This window comes from Leguminivora glycinivorella, chromosome 15, assembly GCF_023078275.1.
Source record: "Leguminivora glycinivorella isolate SPB_JAAS2020 chromosome 15, LegGlyc_1.1, whole genome shotgun sequence".
Lineage (NCBI taxonomy): Eukaryota > Metazoa > Arthropoda > Insecta > Lepidoptera > Tortricidae > Leguminivora > Leguminivora glycinivorella.
The window spans coordinates 4,624,713-4,647,704 of NC_062985.1; the positions used below are offsets into that span (position 1 = coordinate 4,624,713).

Consider the following 22,992-nt stretch of genomic DNA (forward strand, 5'->3'; position numbering starts at 1 on the left):
CGTTAGTATGGAAATTGAACCGTCCTGTATCGTCTTAAAAATATAATCGATTGTCGATTTGGCCCCGCTCCCCAGCTGCCAGCTTGCAGACCTGAGGTTGACTATGATAAGAGAAGCATCTTAGCAGGTTGCCTCAAGGGCCTACTCCAAAATCTTGCCAGATTTCCGTCCATAGTCCATAATAGTGCGTAATTTTATTTTCACGAATTTATCGGATTCGGATCGGACGTAGTTCGAAAGCGCTCTATTTTTAACGTAGGTACCTATCGTCATATTCAGATAGAACGAATATTTTCTTTACCTATGTATTTACAAATTGTCAAATCTTTTGGGAATTACATAAAAGTCATAAAATTATTTATTTAATTAAATTTTGAAAAAAACCCCCGACCCCGACATAGTGGACCGATTTTCATGAAACATGGCTAAGAACACTCCCGACTAACTCAGCTTTCAGACAAAAAAAAAACAATCTAAATCGGTTCATCCGTTTGGGAGCTACGATGCCACAGACAGACAGACAGACAGACAGACAGACAGACACGTCAAACTTATAACACCCCTTCGTTTTTTGCGTCGGGGGTTAAAAATGTTATTGTTTAAATCTACCCATCGATGTACCCATTGCGGAAATATAAATTAGAGAGGCACTCCATAAATGTCAATAAACCCTTAATTGCATGATTTTACTTTTTTTAACAATTTACAGAAATATGACACCATGGTGGTATATATGCTGAGCACTGGAAAAATAATGAAAAAAATCTATCACCATTTTTTAAATATGAAACAACGTAACTAATAAAAAAAGATGATTTTTAATAGCATATTGAAAAATTCGAATATTGCTTAGTATTTTATCGTGAAAAACTGTACTAAATCTACTATTGATTCAATGTTTGTGATGCTTGGAAAAAAAACCATCACCAAGTAAAGAAGGGTTAAATATAAACGACACGAAGTTTAATTCGAACACAACAGTTCACAATTGCGAGCAGCGGACGCACCGCCAGTTTTGGCGGCGCGGCGACGCGCCGCAAAAATTCTGCGTTGCGGTGCCGCGCCGCGAGTTTTTGCGGTGCGTCGACGCACCGCGAGTTCTTGCGTCGCGGTGCCGCGCCGCAGATTTCCTGCCGCAAAAACTGGCGGCGCGGCAACGCAACGCAGAATTTTTGCGGTGCGTCGCCGCAACGCGCCCATGTGGCCAGGCCCTTAACAGGACAATGATTCACTTGGAGATAGAGTTACGCTATCTGTTTCTCTCTCGCAATATTATGAAAGCGTGCTAGAGAGACATTATCGCTAAGGGTTCTCATTTTGACTCCTCGAGATTCATTTGTAATCTCGATATTCTCAGTCCAAGCTTCATATACTAACAAGAGTAACAAGCAACTTGCAGTCTCTTATCTTGGTCAGCGCAAATCATTTCAACACTGACACTTGGCAACGGATCAGTCCGGCGTAGCGGCGCCTGTATATACGGCCCATCGCCCACTGCCATAATGTGTACAGTAATCGACAGCTATCATAGCAAACAGCTAGCACTTTTGTTACCAGTCGATGGACAAGTTTGATGCACTCTTTAGTCCGAAACCTGCATTCATCGCTGCGGTCTAATAAGAAGATTAAAGGATGTTTTCCTAAGACCCGGATTGTAAGCAAAGCGCTCAACACGTTCCTAGAAACTCGTGGCGCCGGCGCTAAACCGCACTTATCGTACAAAATCGTAGTAAGTACGTACTCAGGACATTATGGGACATGGGTAGACCTTATTTCGTTCAAATAAAGTCTACTAATGATTAATTTGTGTAATTAATACAGCCGTAGCACACGCCAAAACACCTGTTCGCTCTCATGTTGATTGGTGCAGCGCAGGTGTTGGTAGATGATTTCAACAGCGAGAAAACGTTTATATTTATGATAAAACTATATATCTATACATGTAATATGTTCTCAACACCATGTAATTGGTGCTTACAGATAATTTGAAAAATCTTGCCCTGTTTTATTTTGCTCATCTCATAGCTTCCAAGCTTTTGCTTAAAGGCATTATAATAGTCCTAAAATTAAAAACAGTACTGGAAGGGACTTAAGAAGCTTAAGATATAGATTAAGCAATAAATAATCTAGCATCCAGAACAAGCAAGTAAGGCAATCCCGGGAGCGAAATAACTCGTTCCTAGAACACTGCGCCGGCGCTTAGCTACTGCATTGCATTCCTCACATTGTAAGATCGTATATACTCGTACACAGTGGACGTAGCTAAAGCATTCCGTACACATTGTATATACAGAGTGTTGCGCGTAAACATTACGGTGGTCCCCGCAGCTGCGCGCCGGATGCGGGCCGCCCGCGCCCGCGCAGTTTCCGCGCAAAACACCAAAATCTTACCACGTGCGCGTGCGACCACGACATGAATGTAGTGCTCTGGATAAGATACAAGTTTATCAAATAAAGTAAGTTCGAGTATTATTATGTACTTATAAATGTCGTATGAAGCTACGCTGACTGTAACTCGTCATCTCTGACCCGAGAAAATTTGAATCTCTAGGTATTTGGATTTCCCATAAGGGTTGGAGGAATGTTCGAATGGAATGGTCTCTCAGCTTCAAAATTTGTAATCCTTTTTTACGGTTTTTGGTATGGTTTTAGGAATGTTACTGGTTTTCATTTTGATACGCGCACGTGTGTGGCTCATCTATTGGAAAACACTACATCCATGGACGCTAATAATACGAAGTTACACTCATTCAGAACTTGGCAGCTCTATCGCCACGCGCGACCCACATTAAATGTAAAAATAATCACATTCCCGCTTTTCTATTTCTCTATTTGTCGTCATTAATAATCGTGAAATTTGTTGTGTGCCAAATTGAAACGGGGTTTCTGACCCGGTCCCTTTATCATCGTAAATGTGGCCCGTTGGAAGAAAGCAAGTGGTCTATTCTTAGACATTTTTCCTTGACTCGAATGGAGTGAGAATTCGTTCTTCTGAACTCTTTGCATAGTAATGCGTTCAACTTTGCCGTTGGTGATCAGGAACAATAAATATAACACGATGTTATGTTTGTAGTAATTGGGGTTTTTCCATAACGCAGATTAAAGGATGAGTTACTTTAGAGGCTGAAACTTGTGGTGCTTTTGCTGACAGGTTGACAGGTGACTGATGGTCATATTGTGATGTTTTCCACAGAAAATGCTTGCACCTGAAGCTCCGGTCCGAGTGTAACCCGGTCCAACATGAGTCAATTTAACATTCGCCCACAGAAGATTCGTTTATTACGCGTGGCCTTGTTCTTACACTACTTCCTTTCATCATAAGCATTTTCCTCCTTACGGAAATAAACCTCATCTCATACTACACTACTTTACGCAACGAATGTACATAATACCAAGCATAATGAGCAACGATTAAAGCAATTTAGATCTAACAAACCCGCGGACAGGATAATGAAGTACTGCTACGTTTCAGCCGGTGGGCACAAAATGTGACATTTACGATGAAAAGTACCTAATGGTCATCGGCGCTTACGCCAATATTATCGTCGTTGAAATACTCGGGCGGTAAAAAGCGACGTATGCGCCCACTGCCATAAGGTACCTTTTGAAGTAGAAAGTCACAAATCAAAGCGCGCAAACTCAAACAAAGCGATGGTGGCATTCATTTGTAGAATGTTAAAAGCCCAACAGCTGTTTATAAGTATGCTCCCGAATTAGACACTAATTTAACGCGTGGCGACGATGGACGGTTGCTTGGGTAGCGCCACCTGTCATTGGATTAAAGTTAAACCGAGATAGTGGAGAACATTTTGAGAAATTGTTGCGACTTGTTGCTAAGCTGCATATCTCAGTGGCACATGTACTTGAAGTGCATGATGCTGTGTACCTAATTATAATTTCATTCCAAGACAATAGGTGACAATAGAGAGGACAGTTAAGTAGACCTAATTGAACTGTCATTTTACTTACATGCTTTGTTGAGTTTGTTGGCACGATGACCCAAAATGAGTCTTGGCCTCCATCACAAGAATACGCCCCTTTACGCTGTCCAGAGCTACATCACGCCAGCCCTCGTAGACGCCGAGTTCACGGAAATCTGCCTCCATCCTATCCACCTAACCATAAGTTAGGACGGCGTCCCGTTGGCCGACCCAAATAGGCCCTCTTGACTGCCTGATCCCCATCCATCATTTTACTATGGGATAAAAACAGTTCCTTGTTTCTACCTTGCGCCCTAAGTCAGCCTAATTTGAGCAAGAAGAAATTTCCCTGTCACAAATCACTTTCACTCAATATCTTTAGTGTCGGTTGACATGGGATTAACTAGCTTTACTAGCTCCATCGCTGTCAGCGAGCCAAAAAAGTTCCCTTCGACATTAGCTCTGCCGGCCTAGGCAAAGTGACAATCGTTGACGCTACGTGGCCATCGAAACGCAATCTGGCTTTGTCGCGCCACTACCATTACAAATGATCGATAGGTAGAGCTAGCGTCAATGTGCTTAGAGGGTCGCGGCAACTATATTGTCTTCTGTACAGAACATATTTACATAATTATATAAGAAACTAAAACAAAACTTAAAAGCTAATGTCTAAAATAGGTCCTTGAGGCATTGTACCAAGGATACTGGCGACATTTCCTCGCTGTATCGCAATGCTGAATACGTTGTGCGAGGAAGTTCCCAGCTCTTTGGTCACCAGTTACCTCAACCAGACTCTTTTCTGTGGAAAACTTTTTTGCGCCCCATGGACCTAGCGTTTCAACGACAAAATGTCTTCTTGGGTCCAATGTATGAAAAGTTGCATCGCTATTTCATACTAGCCCATAGGCTGGTGGTGTGAGAGAAAAAATAGTCGCGGCAACAAAGTGACGACCGGTCTAGTCGGTAGTGACCCTGCCTACCAAGCCGCGGTCCTGGGTTCGAATCCCGGTAAGGGCATTTATTTGTGTGATGAGCACAGATATTTGTTCCTGAGTCATGGATATTTTCTATGTATATAAGTATGTATTGATCTATTTAGGTTATGTATATCGTCGCTTAGCATAGTACAAGCTTTGCTTAGTTTGGGGCTAAGTTGATCTGTGTAAGGTGTTCCCAATATTTAAGTATCCATACTTAATATTATAAATGGGAAAGTGTGTGTGTCTGTTTCTTCGTCTTTCACGGTAAAACGGAGCGACGAATTGATGTAATTTTTAAAGTGGAGATAGTTGAAGGGATGGAGATTGACATAGGCTACTTTTTTTCTGTTTCTAACGCGATCGAAGCCACGGGCAATAGCTAGTATTTTATATTTATAAAGTTGCCCGTGGCCACCCTTACGAAGCGTAAGCGCTTGTGACGTTGGCTAGGTTGCTGGTCCACGTGCTCGCAGCGACAACAATAGACTTAACTAACGAATTTATGTTAATTTTACGATTGTTGGCGAGAAATGGGCGGGCAGGTGCCCGGGGTTCGTTTTCAAACTAGTTTCAGGTGTGCCCCGAATTGGTGTATAATTAGGTATACCTATTTAATTTTAAATATCGCATTAGTGTATACACGCCTTAATGTACAGGCAATAAAGTTCTGTATACATATATTTGGCACTTTGGATGTATTGTCTGCATCCTTTGTTGCTGACTGTACCAGTGATATTACAAAGTTTTAACTTCCATACAATAACATATGAGATTATTATTGTAATTTATGTAAGTGACGTAGACATCATTTATGTAAGTGATGTAATGTAAGTGACGTATTTTACAATCACAGATATTTGTATCTAAGAATTGCTTTAAGGATATTTTTTTTTAAATATCTTACTTATTGCTGGTTTTTTTTATCTACAATTTGGTGAAGTAATCCAGTAAAACCACGATGAACATAATTATAACCAAACCACAAAATTAAAATGTTGAAAAAAAAACCCAACATAGTGGACAGATTTCCATGAAACGTGGCTAAGAACACTCCCGACTAACAAAAAAAACTAAATCTAAATCGGTTCATCCATTTGGGAGCTACGATACCACAGACAGATAAACAGACAGACACGTCAAACTTATAACACCCCGTCGTTTTTGCGTCGGGGGTTAAAAATACAAGTTAAAAAGGGGTAATCTACAAGGTACAGTGTAGCGTCGTGTCGGGACATAGGTACATACCTTTCAGCATTTATGTATACATATACTGAAAGGATTAACAGCTGATAGTTATAGACAGCTACTTGTATACTGTCATACCCATCTCTAAAATCCAATTAACGCTTTGAAGTTTTAAAAATAGCATTGCGACGACAGTTGTCATAAGTACAACGTTAATTAGGTACGCGGCGATGAGTGGAGAGTGACGATCCACGTAAGCTCGTAGAGTATGCAATACTGGGTGGTCTCACACTTGTAAACAAGATTCACAATGCCTACGAGTACTATTACTGACCTTTAAATCAAGAGTGATTTTTAGACTTTCGCGACCACGGCCAGTGCAACCTGACCGAAATGTTGGGAAAAAGGTAAAAATGTTATTTTATCGAGTTCGACCCGTGTGTGACTTTATAAATGTAGGTATATTATAGTCCTCCACGTCGATTTCGATGACGGCGACCTCAGCAGTCAAGAGTTTTCCCTCTTGTGAGCTCTTATGTAGGTAGACAAATAGCCATAGTACGAGTATTAGAGTTCATTAAATCGAGTATGTAGACTTAATCCATGACCACGTCTCCGGAATCGCTCTGTATACTTGTGTATGTACTTCGACGAGGCGGATCGATATTAGAATCGTTTAATTTTCTAGTTAGTTCTCAGTGCCAACTTCTCAATTCCTAGACCTATCTTGACAGCGACTTGGTATACAATGGAATTTGAATATAATAGCGCAATTGGTACTATTACTGACCTTTAAATCAAGAGTGAACAGGCATCTTCTGGGCGAGCTCACTCCATCGTAGGCTACGTCTTTGCCTTTGGCTAGTCTGTGGCCAAGAGTAAGCCCATTTATAATTTAAAAAAAAAATGTGCCAACGGAAAGTTTCCAAAATTCTGAAATTTTCACATAGGAAAACTTCGGAAACTTTCCATACTTTGTATGGACAATTGTATGGATGGAAGCTTTCCATTTCATAAATTTGAATTCCCTTTATTTTTTATGAAAGTTTCGTGAGTTTTTCAAGAAATTTAAGATTTTTATGAAAAGTTTTCGCAACTTGCACATCACTAAGTACTAGTAAAGGGTAGTATTAAAATAGAAGCACTTTAGGTCGCCGAGAAATGATGATTAATTGGACCCCTTGAGTTGCAGGCCTTCGGGTTGGAAGGTCAGATGGCAGTCGCTTTCGTAAAACTAGTGCCTACGCCAAATCTTGGGATTAGTTGTCAAAACGGACCCCAGGCTCCCATGAGCCGTGGCAAATGCCGAGATAACGCAAGGAGGATGATGCTATGCCGTCGTGCTTTCAGGCAGGCAAGCACGATTGCGTCCTTTTCGCACTAATCGTAATTTTCGTAAGTGCGAACTGCGATAGCCGCACCTATGCGACAATGTTTATCTAACTAGTGTGCTCCCGCAGGTGAGCTTCTATCTTCGAATAGATGTGTATAATTAGGTGGCATCTTACATGTCACATGGACGTTACAAATGGGAGCATCTGGCAGCAGGTCGCTTTTCAGTTGCCGATCGGCCCGAGGTCGTCGCCCTTATCGATAGATAAACATTTTATATTCGTTGGTGTATTATTCTTGTGTTTAATTTGAGCTGTAGTTTCTTAATGCTTGGACGAAGTATGGAACCAGGCGTATTATGGACAATTATAGTGGGTAGGTAGTTACTAGTTAATTATTTCGAATTACCCTCGGATAAGGAACTAACTAACCGAGCGTCGGCAAAGGTCTCAGTTTCAACTAGTTTAGAAACAGGTACTTTCGTATGTCCGATACAGGGTGAATTTGGCGATTTGTGGAGTTCTATTTTTTAAATTTTCGTCAATTTTTCAATATGTTTGAAATATAGTAAATTGGCATAATAGACTCACAACTAGATAACTAGTATGAGTTCGTTTCAGTTTTAATTTTATTAATTATCTAATTTCGTGAATTAAATAGCCATTGACAATTTAATTATTTGATATATGACATTATTTGAACTTCAATTTTAACAAAACTAAACAAATATTATATGTATAGTTGTATAGGGCGTGTTGTAATCTTTACCTGTAACCTATAACTTACATGTTTGGTTTATCCGTTAGTGTAAGTTGGTTCATAATAAATGAAATGAAATATTCTTTTAACATATTATTCAGCAAAGTTGTATTAACTAAGCAAAGTTAAACTTTCTTAACCCGCTGCCGGCGACGTGTGCCCGGGAAGCACGTGTATTGAGTCACGCAGGAATCTGGAGTATTGTCGCTAAACTCAGTTTGTAATGGTGGAGCCATATGTGCACATTCGTTATATCCAGTGGAAGTCCTCTGACTCGTCATATCCGTAAGTCATTTCTAACCAAGCTTAAGACGCTACAGGAGCGAAAATGCTAAAATGGATACTATCGAAAAAAAAATGTCCATTGGCTAATTGTTACCAATTTTGAATACCACACCTTTTTTGCGCCATAATCAAAAAGGCCTTTTTTGGACTTTTTTGATAGGCTCTAGCATCTTTAAAAATAAGAATATCAAAAAAACCAAAACCGTCCGACACAGATAAAAATAATGATAATCTGTGTTGAAAAAATCGTTGAGCTATCTTCAAAAACCAGGAAGGAAAATAGTCGAGATCGTTTGTATGGAGAATTGACCCCTCCTGTATCGTCTTAAACGGGGAACCGAAAGCTAATAAAAACACTGATGTCACTGATCACTATTTATTATAGTAGCATAATAATTAGTGTCGTGTAATAATAGACTGCCATATTACATAACACTTTAAATTCTCGCGTTTTGTACCTACACATTTTTAGACTTCCGCTACCACGGCTAGTACAACCTGGCTGAAATGTTGGGAAAAAGGTAAAAATGTTATTTTATCGATTGAAATAGATACTAGTTATTTTAATAATGAATAGATAATTAGTTCATTAGATAGATAATAGTTATTTTATCGAGTTTGACCCGTGTGTTTTCATCTTTTAGTTCATTAAATCGAGTAAGTTTGTAGACTTAATCCATGATCACGTCTCCGGAATCACTCTGTATACTCGTGTATGTACTTCGACGAGGCGGATCGATATTAGATCCGTTTAATTTTCTCAGTGAGTTCTCAGTGCCAACTTCTCAATTCCTAGACCTATCTGATATTAACAGTTCTTGGCAGCGACTTGGTATACACTGGAATTTGGAATAATAAATGAATAGCGCAATTGGCACGTAGGGTTTGTCGAAGGTGGATTGATTATATGTAGGTTTATCGAATGAAAAAGCTTGAAATACTGTGCCCTTGTGCCCACTAAGTCAAACCAACTAATTATTAAACCTTAATATGAAAATACCTATTATTATGTTATGAAGTTATTGTGGGATCCCACCATTTGACGTCTCAGTGCATTCAACGACGTCTGCTGATTTAACCCTTACAACGTGTGTAAACGTCACACTAAATTGAGATATTTCGCACGAAACGGATGAAGATTGACATTTTTATGTTACGTACATATGGCCAAAATAAGTCTTAGCGCTAAATTACTGAAGTGATGTGCCGACGGCGTTTTCAAAATTCTGAAATTTTCACATAAGAAAACTTCGTAAACTTTCCATACTTTGTATGGACAATTGTATGGATGGAAACTTTCCATTTCATAAATTTAAATTCCCTTTATTTTTCGTGAAAGTTTCGTGAAATTTTTCGGAAAGTTTCTCAACTTGCACATCACTAACGCTATAATACTACTACGGTATATATACTAGCTAATCATTTAAATCGTTACTACGAGGTATTTTAATTTACATAATATAACGTATTTATAATCCAATTTAAAAGCTTAAATAGATTAATATACTAAGGGGTTTTCTATAAAGACTTCTCGACATGGGGTCTCCCGAATTTTGAATATCAAATTAGTAAACTTTAAGTAATTGTATGGATTTGCAAGTGGGGAAGCCCGCATGCTAGCGCATATTACCATAATCTGAAAGCTTTGTTCGTGCTCAACGCATATGCTACGCATGTGCGCAATAAGTGACGTCATGCGATTCATTCTTAAGATGGAGAAATACGTCATCATCGGAGCTCCGAAGTGCCCCGAACTGAATACATTCAAAGGTACTCAATAAAAGACTTCGACATGTTGATGCTTTGTCCGTTTTCACATTATCCGATCCGATATCAGATGTAGGACCGATATCCCATACATTACAGGCGTCATCTTGGATTTTTTCCATTGTCATCTTTCTGACATCCGATATCGGTTCGGATAGTGTGAAAACGGAGTAACGGTTGACGTGTTCGGGAGGTGCCCTCTATCAATTGAGTTTTGAGATATTTCATGACCTAACCTTAATTTGACTCAAATACTCCAGGTTTCATTAACCATTAATAATATTTTGCCGTTTAATGAACTTATCTAAATTGATACCCTATTAATATTGTCTTCGGTTACCGCGATAGTTACTCATGAAATAAAACTATGGAAACGGATTAAATCGCGTATAATGAATTTAAAATACATCCCGACGTTTCGAACTCTTTACAGCGTTCGTGGTCAGCGGGTGACTGAGGAAAAAATTAAAATGTGCAAAAGCTACCCACTTACAAGAAATATTAACGAACCATGACCACAAATAATATAGATTTCTAAGGCAGGTTCACACACTATTAATAAAGCCAGTTATACAATATTCAAAAAATTTTACCATTACTCTGTTAAAAAATAATTAACCAATTAATCTACACAAAATTGACAAAGAAACAAACTGCAAATGTCCAACACCATACAACACAAATGCCTCACAGCCTTCGTCGTGCTTGTTCCATTATCAGATGTACTACTGGATCCCAAGCCGGTGGTAAAGTAAAGCCATCCTCTCTATTAAAGTTTGGATATTTCTTGATCTCAATGGCCTCTCGCAACATTCTGGGTATATATCGCTTCTCCTTAGCGAGAACCAGAGGCTTGTCAAACTTTATAGCATGATTGACTTTATCCATGACATGTTCAGAGACTGCAGACCTTTGCCGACGGTGCTTGACATCCGCTATGTGTTCCTTCACCCGTGTGGAAATGCTTCGTTTCGTCTGTCCCACATATGACAGCCCGCACTCACAGTCTAGCCTGTACACTCCCGCGCTTTGTAGAGAAGTTTGACATTTCACAGGCCTCAGGAATTGGGACATCTTCTTCATAGGCTTGAAATAAGTTTTAATAGAAGCCCGTTTCAAGATGTGGCTGATCCTATCTGTGACCCCTCTAACAAACATCTCTGAACATGTCATGGATAAAGTCAATCATGCTATAAAGTTTGACAAGCCTCTGGTTCTCGCTAAGGAGAAGCGATATATACCCAGAATGTTGCGAGAGGCCATTGAGATCAAGAAATATCCAAACTTTAATAGAGAGGATGGCTTTACTTTACCACCGGCTTGGGATCCAGTAGTACATCTGATAATGGAACAAGCACGACGAAGGCTGTGAGGCATTTGTGTTGTATGGTGTTGGACATTTGCAGTTTGTTTCTTTGTCAATTTTGTGTAGATTAATTGGTTAATTATTTTTTAACAGAGTAATGGTAAAATTTTTTGAATATTGTATAACTGGCTTTATTAATAGTGTGTGAACCTGCCTTAGAAATCTATATTATTTGTGGTCATGGTTCGTTAATATTTCTTGTAAGTGGGTAGCTTTTGCACATTTTAATTTTTCCTCAGTCACCCGCTGACCACGAACGCTGTAAAGAGTTCGAAACGTCGGGATGTATTTTAAATTCATTATACGCGATTTAATCCGTTTCCATAGTTTTATTTCTTGATACCCTATTATTTCGCTGACGTCGCGATTACGCGGCGTCAGGCTTTACCATACAGTTGACCCGACGCTACGCTCGCGAGACGCTAGAAGTGGGGGGCTCTTAATGACTCCTACAATAAACTTACTTATACTTCTAGATCAATCCCGATCTCTATAAGTGACCACTACCGCATACTTTTGCAATACATGTCGCCAACCCTATACCACTGGATGCGGTGATTCTGCGCGCACGCATATGCGCGGACCGCGGAATGCGCATCTGTTCACTCGGGCGCACGTCGCGCACTTCCCCTTTGTCTTTGACAGCCGAACTTAAAAAAAATCTAAAATTAGTTTCTAAAAACTGACGGCTATGTACCATAAACTAGAGTTGTAGAGCTGTTTCATTTTGAAGTTTCAATTAATTCGGTTATTTCTGAAGGATTTGGCGACAAGATAAAATTCATCAGTTTACTGAAAAAAATATCAAGACGAATCCTTAGTAATGTTGCTAAGAGAGTTGAGTTCATGTATAAAATAATAAAAAAATAATACTCGGTGTAAACTTGAATGCGTTTTACTTACTGCATTAGGCATGAGATAAGGTATAAAACATACTAGTTTGTTGCTCCAAAGATATAAAGAAATGGCGTTATTTTGAGTGTCCATAACTGGAACCGAAAAACTGCCTACCTCCTATGATGGACAAGGAACAATTTACAAAACCAAAATTTACAAGAAACAATCCTATGTTAAAATAACTCAAACTGATTGTATTTATGGTATATAATATTGACTCATTGAGTATCAGTTGGCTTTAAAAGTAAAATTTTAAACTTATTTCACTGTCCATAATGGGGGATCCATTACTGGAGAATCCATAATTGGAGAAAAAACACCTATTTTTAATTTGTTAACACAATGTATCCATTCTGCAATACGCTTGAAATGTAAAAGAAGGATAGGACATTCAAGATTTAATACGAGCGAATTTTTTTTAGTGAAATATCAAAAAGAGGGAAAATTTTTCTTAACTGTCCATGATTGGGTCCGTCAACTGAGGGTTTTGCTTGGTTTTGCTTGGTGGTTTAACTCTTTCTTATGTTGTAACATACTAGGTACATACTTAAAAATGAGTAAGCTAATCATCACTGCATGTACATACCTACATCATAATAAATAATATCTTCGAAATAACATGAGGTTACGAGTAAAAATAAGACTAAGAGCCTATTTACACGGTGCGTAAAATCGCATCAATCGGGCCGCACCAATTAATTTGTCAATCCTGGCAGAACTTAAAATTCACTGCCGCTTGTCTGTCATTTGCCTCCAGCGAATCCTTTACTACTTTGGACACGTGGCCAGATGGCAGCCGGGAAACCTTGAGAAACGCATCATGGTTGGCGTGATGGATGGAGGACGACGAAGTGGCCATCCATCAACCCGCTGGGTGTACAGCGTTAAGAAGGTCTGCCAGGGATTAACACAGGCGCCTATTATTAGAACTGCAGAAGACTGTGCGGAATCGAGTCCGAAGAAGAATAAAATCGCATACGATTTTAGTTACATTGCGGCCTTTTGAGGTTAGATACTGTAAGCGCATCGATCAAATACCACGAAATACCTACTGAAACTTATAAATATGAGATTTCACACCGTGTAATTAGGCTCTAAAGGGGGTTAAGTTTTTAAGATCTTTCGAAGCACTTACCAACGAGAGCCGGCAGCGCCGCCAGCAGCAGCAATCTCCACGCGCACATCGCGCACGGTGCACGCTTCACGCACAACACGCCGCACACGGCACGCACGGCACGCACGCAGCGCACGGTACACACTGAGCGCACTTCACACGGTAACTACGCACAGCTTACGGCTAGGCGACCGGTGTGCCATTACCGCAGTATCTGGATATCTATAACAAATAATGTACCTAATTAAACAGTACCTTCGAGATTATTAAGACGACAAGTAGTAGGCTAGAAAAAAATGTAGATACACTAGATAACTAAGTATAATATGAGTAGGTACGTGTTTAAGCGACCATTACTGTAGTAAAAAAAAATTAGACTAAGTAGACTTAGTTTCTAAATGAATAACAATAAATTACTGCAAAAATTTGAATAAAATTAAACAGAATATTATTTTGTCAAACAGACAATATTGAAACAAAAAAGTATGGATTTAAATTGCAATATTGTCGTGAGTATACTAGAATAAGCACGTAATTATAATCTAACAAGAAAACCATGAAGCGTCGTGTGTCCTTTTGTGGTCTCACCCAGAAAGTCACGACCCTAAATAAAGGAGAAAAAGAATAATAAATATTTTGATGAGTATCGAGATAAATATCGACTGCTGACAATCGAACAATAACAACAACGAAAACGATAATAATCTATGATTTACCAGCACCCCGAAAAATTAACATTATAATAGGTTGTGACTTGTGACCAGTCGGCGCAGCCGAAAGGCAATCGCCGACGCTAGACGCCGACAGAAATGCAGGCTAGCTTTGTCGCGCCAATACGGAAGAGCGATAGAGATAGATAGCTACGAAACAGACATTATCGTGAGCCTTTGTGCATTTTGCTACGCACCCAACCATCGTAAATCACGCAATTCGACCAATTCTCATTTCTATAAATTAATTTAAAAGTTAAACAGGATGGTGGTCAAGAAACAATAAATAGGGGTGGATGACGGGCGTGGGCGCCGAGTTTAATTAGCGCCCTGCGGTGCGGTGTGGACGCGCCTTTAGAATTAAAAATAAAAATTTATGTTCATGTATGAAATTAAGAGTGCGAGCTAGATACATTGATATGAAAATCAAATTAGTATCAATTCGAAACTCGATTAAAATATGTAGGTGCTTATATGTTTCAATATATACGCGCGTGGCAACATATTGATATCTTGTGATTATTGTTAAAAATTTTTAAGGACAAATTGGCTATCTAATCGCCATATCAATGCGGCATGAATGCGGCTACGAATTCAATTCTATTTTTTTTTCCTTTTTAGGTAAATTTACCCACCAGCGGGAGATTAAGACCGATGGAGACAAATTACAGGATCAGCATGTTATGAGGCATCACTTAGATACGAATAATTTTCAATGAAACTGTCTCACTTCGCCGCTTGCCATGGAAATACTTTGACAGGTTTAGTTGTTCATGTAAAGTTATAAGCAAATCTCGTCCTTTCATCCTTAAATACAGTAATTCATTGGTTTTGTACGTATGTAGGAAGTAATCAGTGACCGCATCTCGCACTCTAAGCCAACATATTTCTCTGTGGTACCTATGGTATGGGTGTGGGTCAGTTTGGTTCATGAGTTATATCCCGCTGCGGGCTGTCTGCGCCCGCGCTGACCCGACACCGCCTGATTCCCCTTCGTTACGCATACATAAATTAAAGGGTTTAATGCGTGTTTTAATATATTTTTTTGCTGAATCATGTTATCAATCTTTTCATTTGGACACCTCTTATGCCTATCACTTATTTGCTTATATGTATATTAGTTAATAAAGCTAGCACTCAATGCCAATTGATCCCTTTCCGTACCAAATCCTAATGCCTATTACGAAATAACTATGCAATATGCATTTATTTAGCTCCTAATACTTAGGTACTTATTACTTTAAAATTATTAGAGTGTGGCTAATGAAATATTGCCCCAACTTTTGGCGGGAAATTCAAAAAATCTAGGGCTGGTCACACTTGGTATAGTAGGAGATATAGTTTTGATACTAGAAAATATTTTTGTTTTCTGTGCACACTTATATTGAAAATCAATAGAAATTGCTAATATATGTACAGAAATTTGACAAAATCTGTTAGCATTTGACGTATTAACCTAAAAGTTTTACGATGGTTATTGGCATTTAAATATTAATAATTAACGTGTATTACAAGTAGTAGTAATGTATAAAAAAGTAGTTTCACAAATTTCCAATTAATGGTGGTAATTGACATTTTTTAAGGTTCAAATGTCTGTCTTAGGGGTAGACCCTGTGAAGACGAGTGCTGTAAAGGGCTCGAAACGTAGGTCATGATGTTAATATACGCGATTAATCCATTTAAAAGAGTTTTATTTCAAATGTCTGTTTAATATGTTAAGTAGGTAGGTAAAGAAAATGCACTATCGACATTTTTGCCGCTCATATATAGACATGTTTCACCAAGATATTTTTATATATTTTATATTTTTATTGCCATATAAGCAGTGGTAGCCGAGTGGATATGACGCCCGACTTTCAATCCGGAGGTCGCGGGTTCAAATCCTGGCTCGTACCAATGAGTTTTTCGGAACTTACGTACGAAATATCATTTAATATGTACCACTAGCTTTACGGTGAAGGAAAACCTCGTGAGGAAACCTGCATACATCAGCGAAGAAATTCAAAGATTTATGTGAAGTCTCCAACCCGCATTGGGCTAGCGTGGAGACTATATAGCCCGAGCCCTCTCAGACTTGAGAGGAGGCCTGTGCCCAGCAGTGGAACGTACATAGGCTAAATTATATTATTTATTTTATTTTTTATATTTTTATATCAAATTACTACTGACCAGTCACTTCACTGATTTCTTCTAAATATTGGTTTTTCGTAAGTAAGTCGTTACGTTCCAATATTTTTATGAGCTTCGAGTTTCTCCTTGTCTTTAGACTCTTTTCCTGTTTATGAGATTTAAGTTTTATTATATTCACATATTTAATCAAAGTTATAGGCAAATGTTAGAACTAGTACTTAAAGTATCAAAATATTAATAGAGCACCAACCTACTATATTGTTTACGACTTGTAAACATTGCAGTTTTTCATTATATGCCGCTTCACGTCGACTTCGCTCTTGGTTGTAATTATTTATTAGCTTAAACCTGGCTTAAACAGCAAATTGCGGACCTCGGTTGGTATCGTCATTGTTATAATATTTAAGATTTCCTTAATAACCCGCGAACAATTTGAATAAGTGACATAAATTGACAGCCGACTTTTAGCCTTTTTTTTAAACCATAGACAATTGGTGATACCACAAGGAAATATCTGTCAACAATATTTGGCTAGCCAGACTCTAAGTAACCTAAACCTTTTTTAAATACATATTAGACTCAATAATGATTCAATAAATATTACAGGAAAATCCTGTCTTTGTTCAGTCAAAATCCTCGACAAACAGGAGTCAGATCCGATCCGACTGTTATAGGCTTCTGTTTTGCAGCAACGAACGGATGTTTGCAACACCAAATCTAAACAAGTGACCCACTACTTTGAACTGGCCTCCCCCATTTAGGTCACAAATTCCGATAAACAGTAATAAAGTCCAAACAAAGCTAAATAATGAGTAAAAATGGCTTCCCAGAATGCGAACAGTGTGGGAACAGGGGACACATGGCTGCAAGTGTCTTGGGTGCGATTAAATTTAAGTGTCGCTTTAAATACCGCCCTGTGATCATGATCTGTCACTCTGGGTACAGATTGATACTTGAATTTACGACTTTTATGAGTTTCAGTTAAAAATCTACTAAAAAAGCTTTTTGTATTATCGACACCTGGACTGTTCTCGAGATTTTCTTGTAGTCTTGACTCTGAGACTGAGTAGTGTGAGTTACAAGTAGATATCAGAGTCGGAGATATAGACTTAAATTTAATAACACATATACGAAATTAGATGGGCTGGTCATGGGCCTACTCGCAAACGAAATTTCCAAGGAATCGGTTGAGCTGTTTATAGAAAGTACTGTCGGAAAGTCCGGTGTCGTGGGTTTTGCCCAGGCACGTTGCAGCATAGCTCACGCATCAGCCTCGTTCAACATTTAATTAATCCTTAATTCAAGACAGCTCGGTAGGTTTTCGACCGTTTTCTGAGGGTTTAAGTATATTACAAAACTTTTCTCACAGTTTATTAAAAACATTGAGAACAACCGTGTCTCCACATGACGCAAGAAGTTGCTCAACATGTCACTCAGGATGTTCCAAATGTCACAAGCCAGAAGGCCCCAGATAATTGCCCCGTTTCGATCACGACCGCGGAAGTATCCGAAGTAGCGCGACGTCACCGCGCTATATCCGGCGCGCGTGGACGGGGATCCCGCAGGCACGTGGCCAATACTATCGGTGTCCAAATAAACCAGCTAGAGCCGGGAATAGAACAACGTTAATAGATAGAAAACAAGCCAAGAAAGCCAGCATTCTTGGCATTACTTCGGCTCACGCGTGTTCCTGTCGCGTAATGATTGTAAAGTCCACTCGATCGTTACACTTCAGCGGTTCACTTCGCTAAAACTGACAAGGCGAGCCAAGTGCTTATGTACTTGCTTGTATGTGCTTGTGCTTAGGTATGGAGTTCCTAAGCGATTTAATTATGAATGGATCCCATCTTTAATAAGTACAATACAATACAAACATTCTTTATTGTTCACCAATATAACAAGATTACATCACATAACTTTAATTAACTATGGTAGACAACAGGCGGTCTTATCGCTAAAGAGCGATCTCTTCCAGACAACATTTGGGTAGTGGAGTGGTTTAGGTGGGTGGACAAGTACTTAGTGAAAATTTACTATGGGCACTAAATGGTTCCGCGTGTGTAATGGCAGGCTTGGGCCTATTCTGAAAATTGACGACAATACTGGCACAATAACAGGTCTTGGCATCTATAACAGATGATTCACACAGTATCACTCAAGATATTCAGTTAGTGGTGAATGACTGACAGGCTGATAGGTACTTTTACCTCTATCGTCCGGTGAACAGACAATTGTGGGCCCAAAATATAAGAATTTCACTATCGATAAACTTAACAAGTATGTAATCCATACTAATATTATAAATGGGAAAGTGTGTGTCTGTTTGTTTGTCTGCCTTTCATGGCAAAACGGGCGACGAATTGACGTGATTTTTTAAGTAAGAGATAGTTGAAGGGATGAAGAGTGACATAGGCTACTTTTTGTCTCTTTCTAACGCGAGCGAAGCCGCGGGCAAAAACTAGTATATACGTATAAAGGTATTCGATACCTATTTTTGCCGTTCGTTTTAGAACCACAACATCTGGCGAAGTGCAGGAATTCCCACTTTGATAGAAATAAGTCGACGCATCCAGCGATTGGAATCCAATAAAGGTAAAACAGTCATTCGCCGAGAGGTGGAGCTCTGTGGCTCTGTATGCCCAAGTTTAGACGCAGAATGTTTGCTGTTTCTATTACAAAGTGTGGATGTAAAGACAGCATTTTAGCATTATCTAGACCAAATTCAAAATATGAAACCTACGCGAGACGACGCAGTTATTTAACGGTATAATTGGTTAAGTTATCAATAATTTACTGTGAGTGTTTATATTGGGAAAGCGTCCTTTTACGATTAGGTGCCTATCACAATCATAAAGGTTTGAAATTTGCGTTATCTATCTAAGTAGGTACTTAATTCTGGTTCAATCCTAGATACGATTAGCCGAATGGCACAATCTCACGAAACGCTCACGAAACGAAAGTAGATATCTATCTCTATCGCGCTTGCGTTTGGCGCGACAGAGCCAGCGGCGTATCGCTTTCGTTTGGCGTCGGAGAAATGCCATTCGGCTACGGGGCCTGCTACTAATTGGGGTGCATTGGGGTAATTTAGAAAGGCGTCTAATTTCGAAAGTTACATAAAAATCATCATTAATTATTTCCGTCATATCAAGATTCCCCTTTCGAAATTACCTGAGCATTTCTGTGCTTCGAAATTACCCCAATGCACCCTACTTAACAAATTTTCCTATAACTTTCTACATAGTGATCATTTGAATCTTTAAATATTCAAAAGCTTAGTTTAGTAACAATTGAAAGTACCTATCTACCTATATAAAAGCTGCTGAAGCAAAAACAAAAATATCTATTCGTCAAGTCAGTTCATGCACGTAATTTCAGTTCCCAATCACAAATTATAATTATTTTTAATGAACGAAGTTAGAGATGATTTATGCTTTAAAGATAACGTATCAATACTATAATTATGAAAGGTCAATGGGTGCATGTGCATGGAGTGGGCGATAAATCAATTTCGGCTTTTTCGACTTTAGTTATTTGATTTAAATATTTTTGATTCGTGTTTTTAAGTAGATACTTAATTACTATTACAATAATCCGTTAGGTAATAAGATACTAATGTAAACACATAATAATTTGTATATTTTCTTTTCGAGATCATCATCATCATCATATCAGCCTTTTATCGCCCACTGCTGAGCATAGGCCTCTCTTCTAGTAGATCTCTAGATATATCACTAAAAACAATATAGTCGATATATAACGAGTTATCCTTGTTTATCCTTGTTCATCTTTGTTCAGAAAAAAAAACAGATATTATTGCTCTTGTATTTTATTCTAAAATCTTCAATAAATTGACTGTGATTATGAAAATCCTATCATATCAAAATTTCAGTTCTTCGTTAGCACATTTTCCCATGCAATGATTACACGATAGACCCAGTTTAGCTTCCTATTTATTTATAAATAGGTATCTACCTAGATGCCTATGCCATTATTAATTAAATTACGAAAGCTTTTATTGAACAGTAAGAGACGGTGCCAACTGCCAAACTGCCAATAGAAATTGAAACTGAAATTAACACAACGCTTTCGATAGGTCATGAAAAGCGAAGGAAAGAATTACAAGTAGACACTTATTTATGGAAATGGGCCCATTAGGAATATTAGGTACCTACCACACATTTATTTGTATTATATCAACTAGTCATTTACATATATAAGAAACTAGTACTAAACTTAAAAGCTAGCTAATGTCTAAAATAGGCCCTTGAGGCATTGTACCAAGGATACTAGCGACATTTCCTCGCTGTATCGCAATGCTGATACGTTGTGCGAGGAAGCCGCCAGCTCTTCGATCACCAGTTGCCTCAACCAGACGCTCCGCGATTTCTGTGAACAACTTGTTCGCGCTGGGACCCCATGGACCTAGAGTTTCTACCCGCCACGTAAGTATCGCAAGTATAGAAACATTAAAATGAGCATTTAAAGTTTGGTCAAATTATTAAATACATACTTATTTCCTACATGCATGGTTACCTATGAGTACCGTGTTTTTTATGTTACTTAAAAGTATTTGAAAGGATAATTTCACAAAATAGATTTGATATTCAATTGGTAGTTATATTTTAATATTTGTCTAAACCATACAGAATTGACTACGTACTAGAACTATTTAATTAGATTTATCTAAATGCGAATTTAATATTGGTATTTGATAATGACAATATTAAAATTTTAAGTTCAGATTTGACATTTTTAAAGTAACTTCATTTGTTTAGTTGTAACTAATAACTAGTACTCGAATATTTTTTTTGTGATCATTATCTCGTTTTTTTTTGAGATAGAAAAAGTAATGACTAAAACCTACCTGCGTTCAATCCAGGAAGCACCGTGTCCACAAGTTTCTCACAAAACCACAGTACCTACTCAATAAAAGTTAGTTTACGCACGTATCGTAGCGCCACGAACTGCGCATGCACACAAGCAATCAGATTGCGAACTCGCGCGCTACTGAACTGAGTTAACTGTAGCTTTACTGTGGGGTCGCGCTACGGGCTACGAAAGCACGCGGCAAGTTTTGTGGGGTCTACGCAGGTTTGTGAACCTACGACTGAAAAAGCTGAATGCATAAAAATATTATACAAATAATGTATTTAAAATTTTAACTAAGTATAAGTTTAGTTTCATTATATTATGTTTCAAGTCAATAAAAAAATTAATTATTTTATAATTAAAATATTTTAAACGGGTTAGGTAATCAAGTATTAAAGTCGATATAACGCTCCTAGGAAATGGATCGAAACATGTCGAGCGTTATATCGAGTTTTAAATATATTTGAGTATCACGGGAGTTTTCGGGATGTTGTGGCCGATGTCAATCGAAGATCATTTTTAATGACCAAGGACTAACGGCAAGTAAGCATGACGGTTCATGTACAACATTACAATGTTGGGTTCCGTGGCTTTTCCCGTCCGTCAAAACAAACGCAAATTTAAAACGAATTATTGTAAATAACTGTGATATATGTGTACCAACTTATTATACTTACTTATGTATAGGGTAGTTATAACTATTCAGTCTTGAATAAAACCTCATACGAATCGCATTAAGTGTTTGGGTCTAGTACCTAGATATCCATTCTCCTGTGTCCTGGAATTCGTAGTAAACAATCTTTGGCGGCGTTTTGAGTTTAACTTTGTACAACAACCTGAAAAACGATTCAAAATTCTCACTGCGTGCCTGTTTTGTTGGTTCGCTTCTGGTTGTTGGTTGGGTGCACAAAACTTTTAAAATCTAAATCTTATTCACTCACCATACGCCGTTCCCATAAAATCGGATAGTCCTAAATATGAAAAGTTATTTGTTTAAACTGTTAAACCATAAAATTAACCCCTTATATCAGCACAATGGGATCAAGCCCCCTTGCGCCCCGCTATTAATGATATTTGCACATTTAAAACGATAAATTACCCTTGCCCTAAATAGGATTAATTTTGAAAGAATAAAAAGAACTGAGAGTAGCGAAAGTCTCTGCTTTAGGTTCGACAAAAGCTACTAGTAAAATTTCTCAAACGATTTTTTATGAGCCATTTCCATAACTAGCAGGTAGGTCAAATGCACTTATACTCGGCGGACCTATAAATACTAACTTGATTTAACTTCTACTTTGTGTACCTATAGGCATCTAAAAAACCCAAAGTACCCTTTCAGAAAAGAGTGCCCATACAGGTTTCTAATGGGTCGGCAACGCGCATGTGACACCCCTTGAGTTGCTGGCGTCCATAGGTTAAGGTGACTGCTTTCCACCAGGTAGACCGAATGGTCGTTTACCACCGACATAGTATAAAAAAAATATGAGGCAGAATTTTTTTAAAGTATTAACATTGTATAAAGCCAAATATTGCTGGTTAATTTTAACAACGGTTTTTCATTAATATGATTTATATCAATTTAATTACCTGCTGACGATTATAATCTCATTTCACCACCCACAGCCCTTAGTGTAATTATTTACATGGGCTTGTTAACATCACGAAAAGATTAATT

At 38.4% G+C, this 22,992-nt stretch overlaps 1 protein-coding gene across 1 annotated transcript in view; it reads right to left on the minus strand.

Annotated features, from left to right (window-relative positions):
* The window catches only part of LOC125233949 (hemicentin-2-like), a 35,704-nt gene extending 14,259 nt beyond the window's left edge, over nucleotides 1–21,445 (minus strand). Inside the window, exons 1-2 of the mRNA XM_048140123.1 lie at nucleotides 21,313–21,445; nucleotides 13,627–13,827 (exon numbers count right to left, since the gene is read on the minus strand). Of these exons, the coding sequence (XP_047996080.1) occupies nucleotides 13,627–13,675 (49 nt within the window). The 5' untranslated portion in view covers nucleotides 13,676–13,827; nucleotides 21,313–21,445. The remainder of the gene's footprint in view (nucleotides 1–13,626; nucleotides 13,828–21,312) is intronic.
* Nucleotides 21,446–22,992: the final 1,547 nt, after the last annotated feature.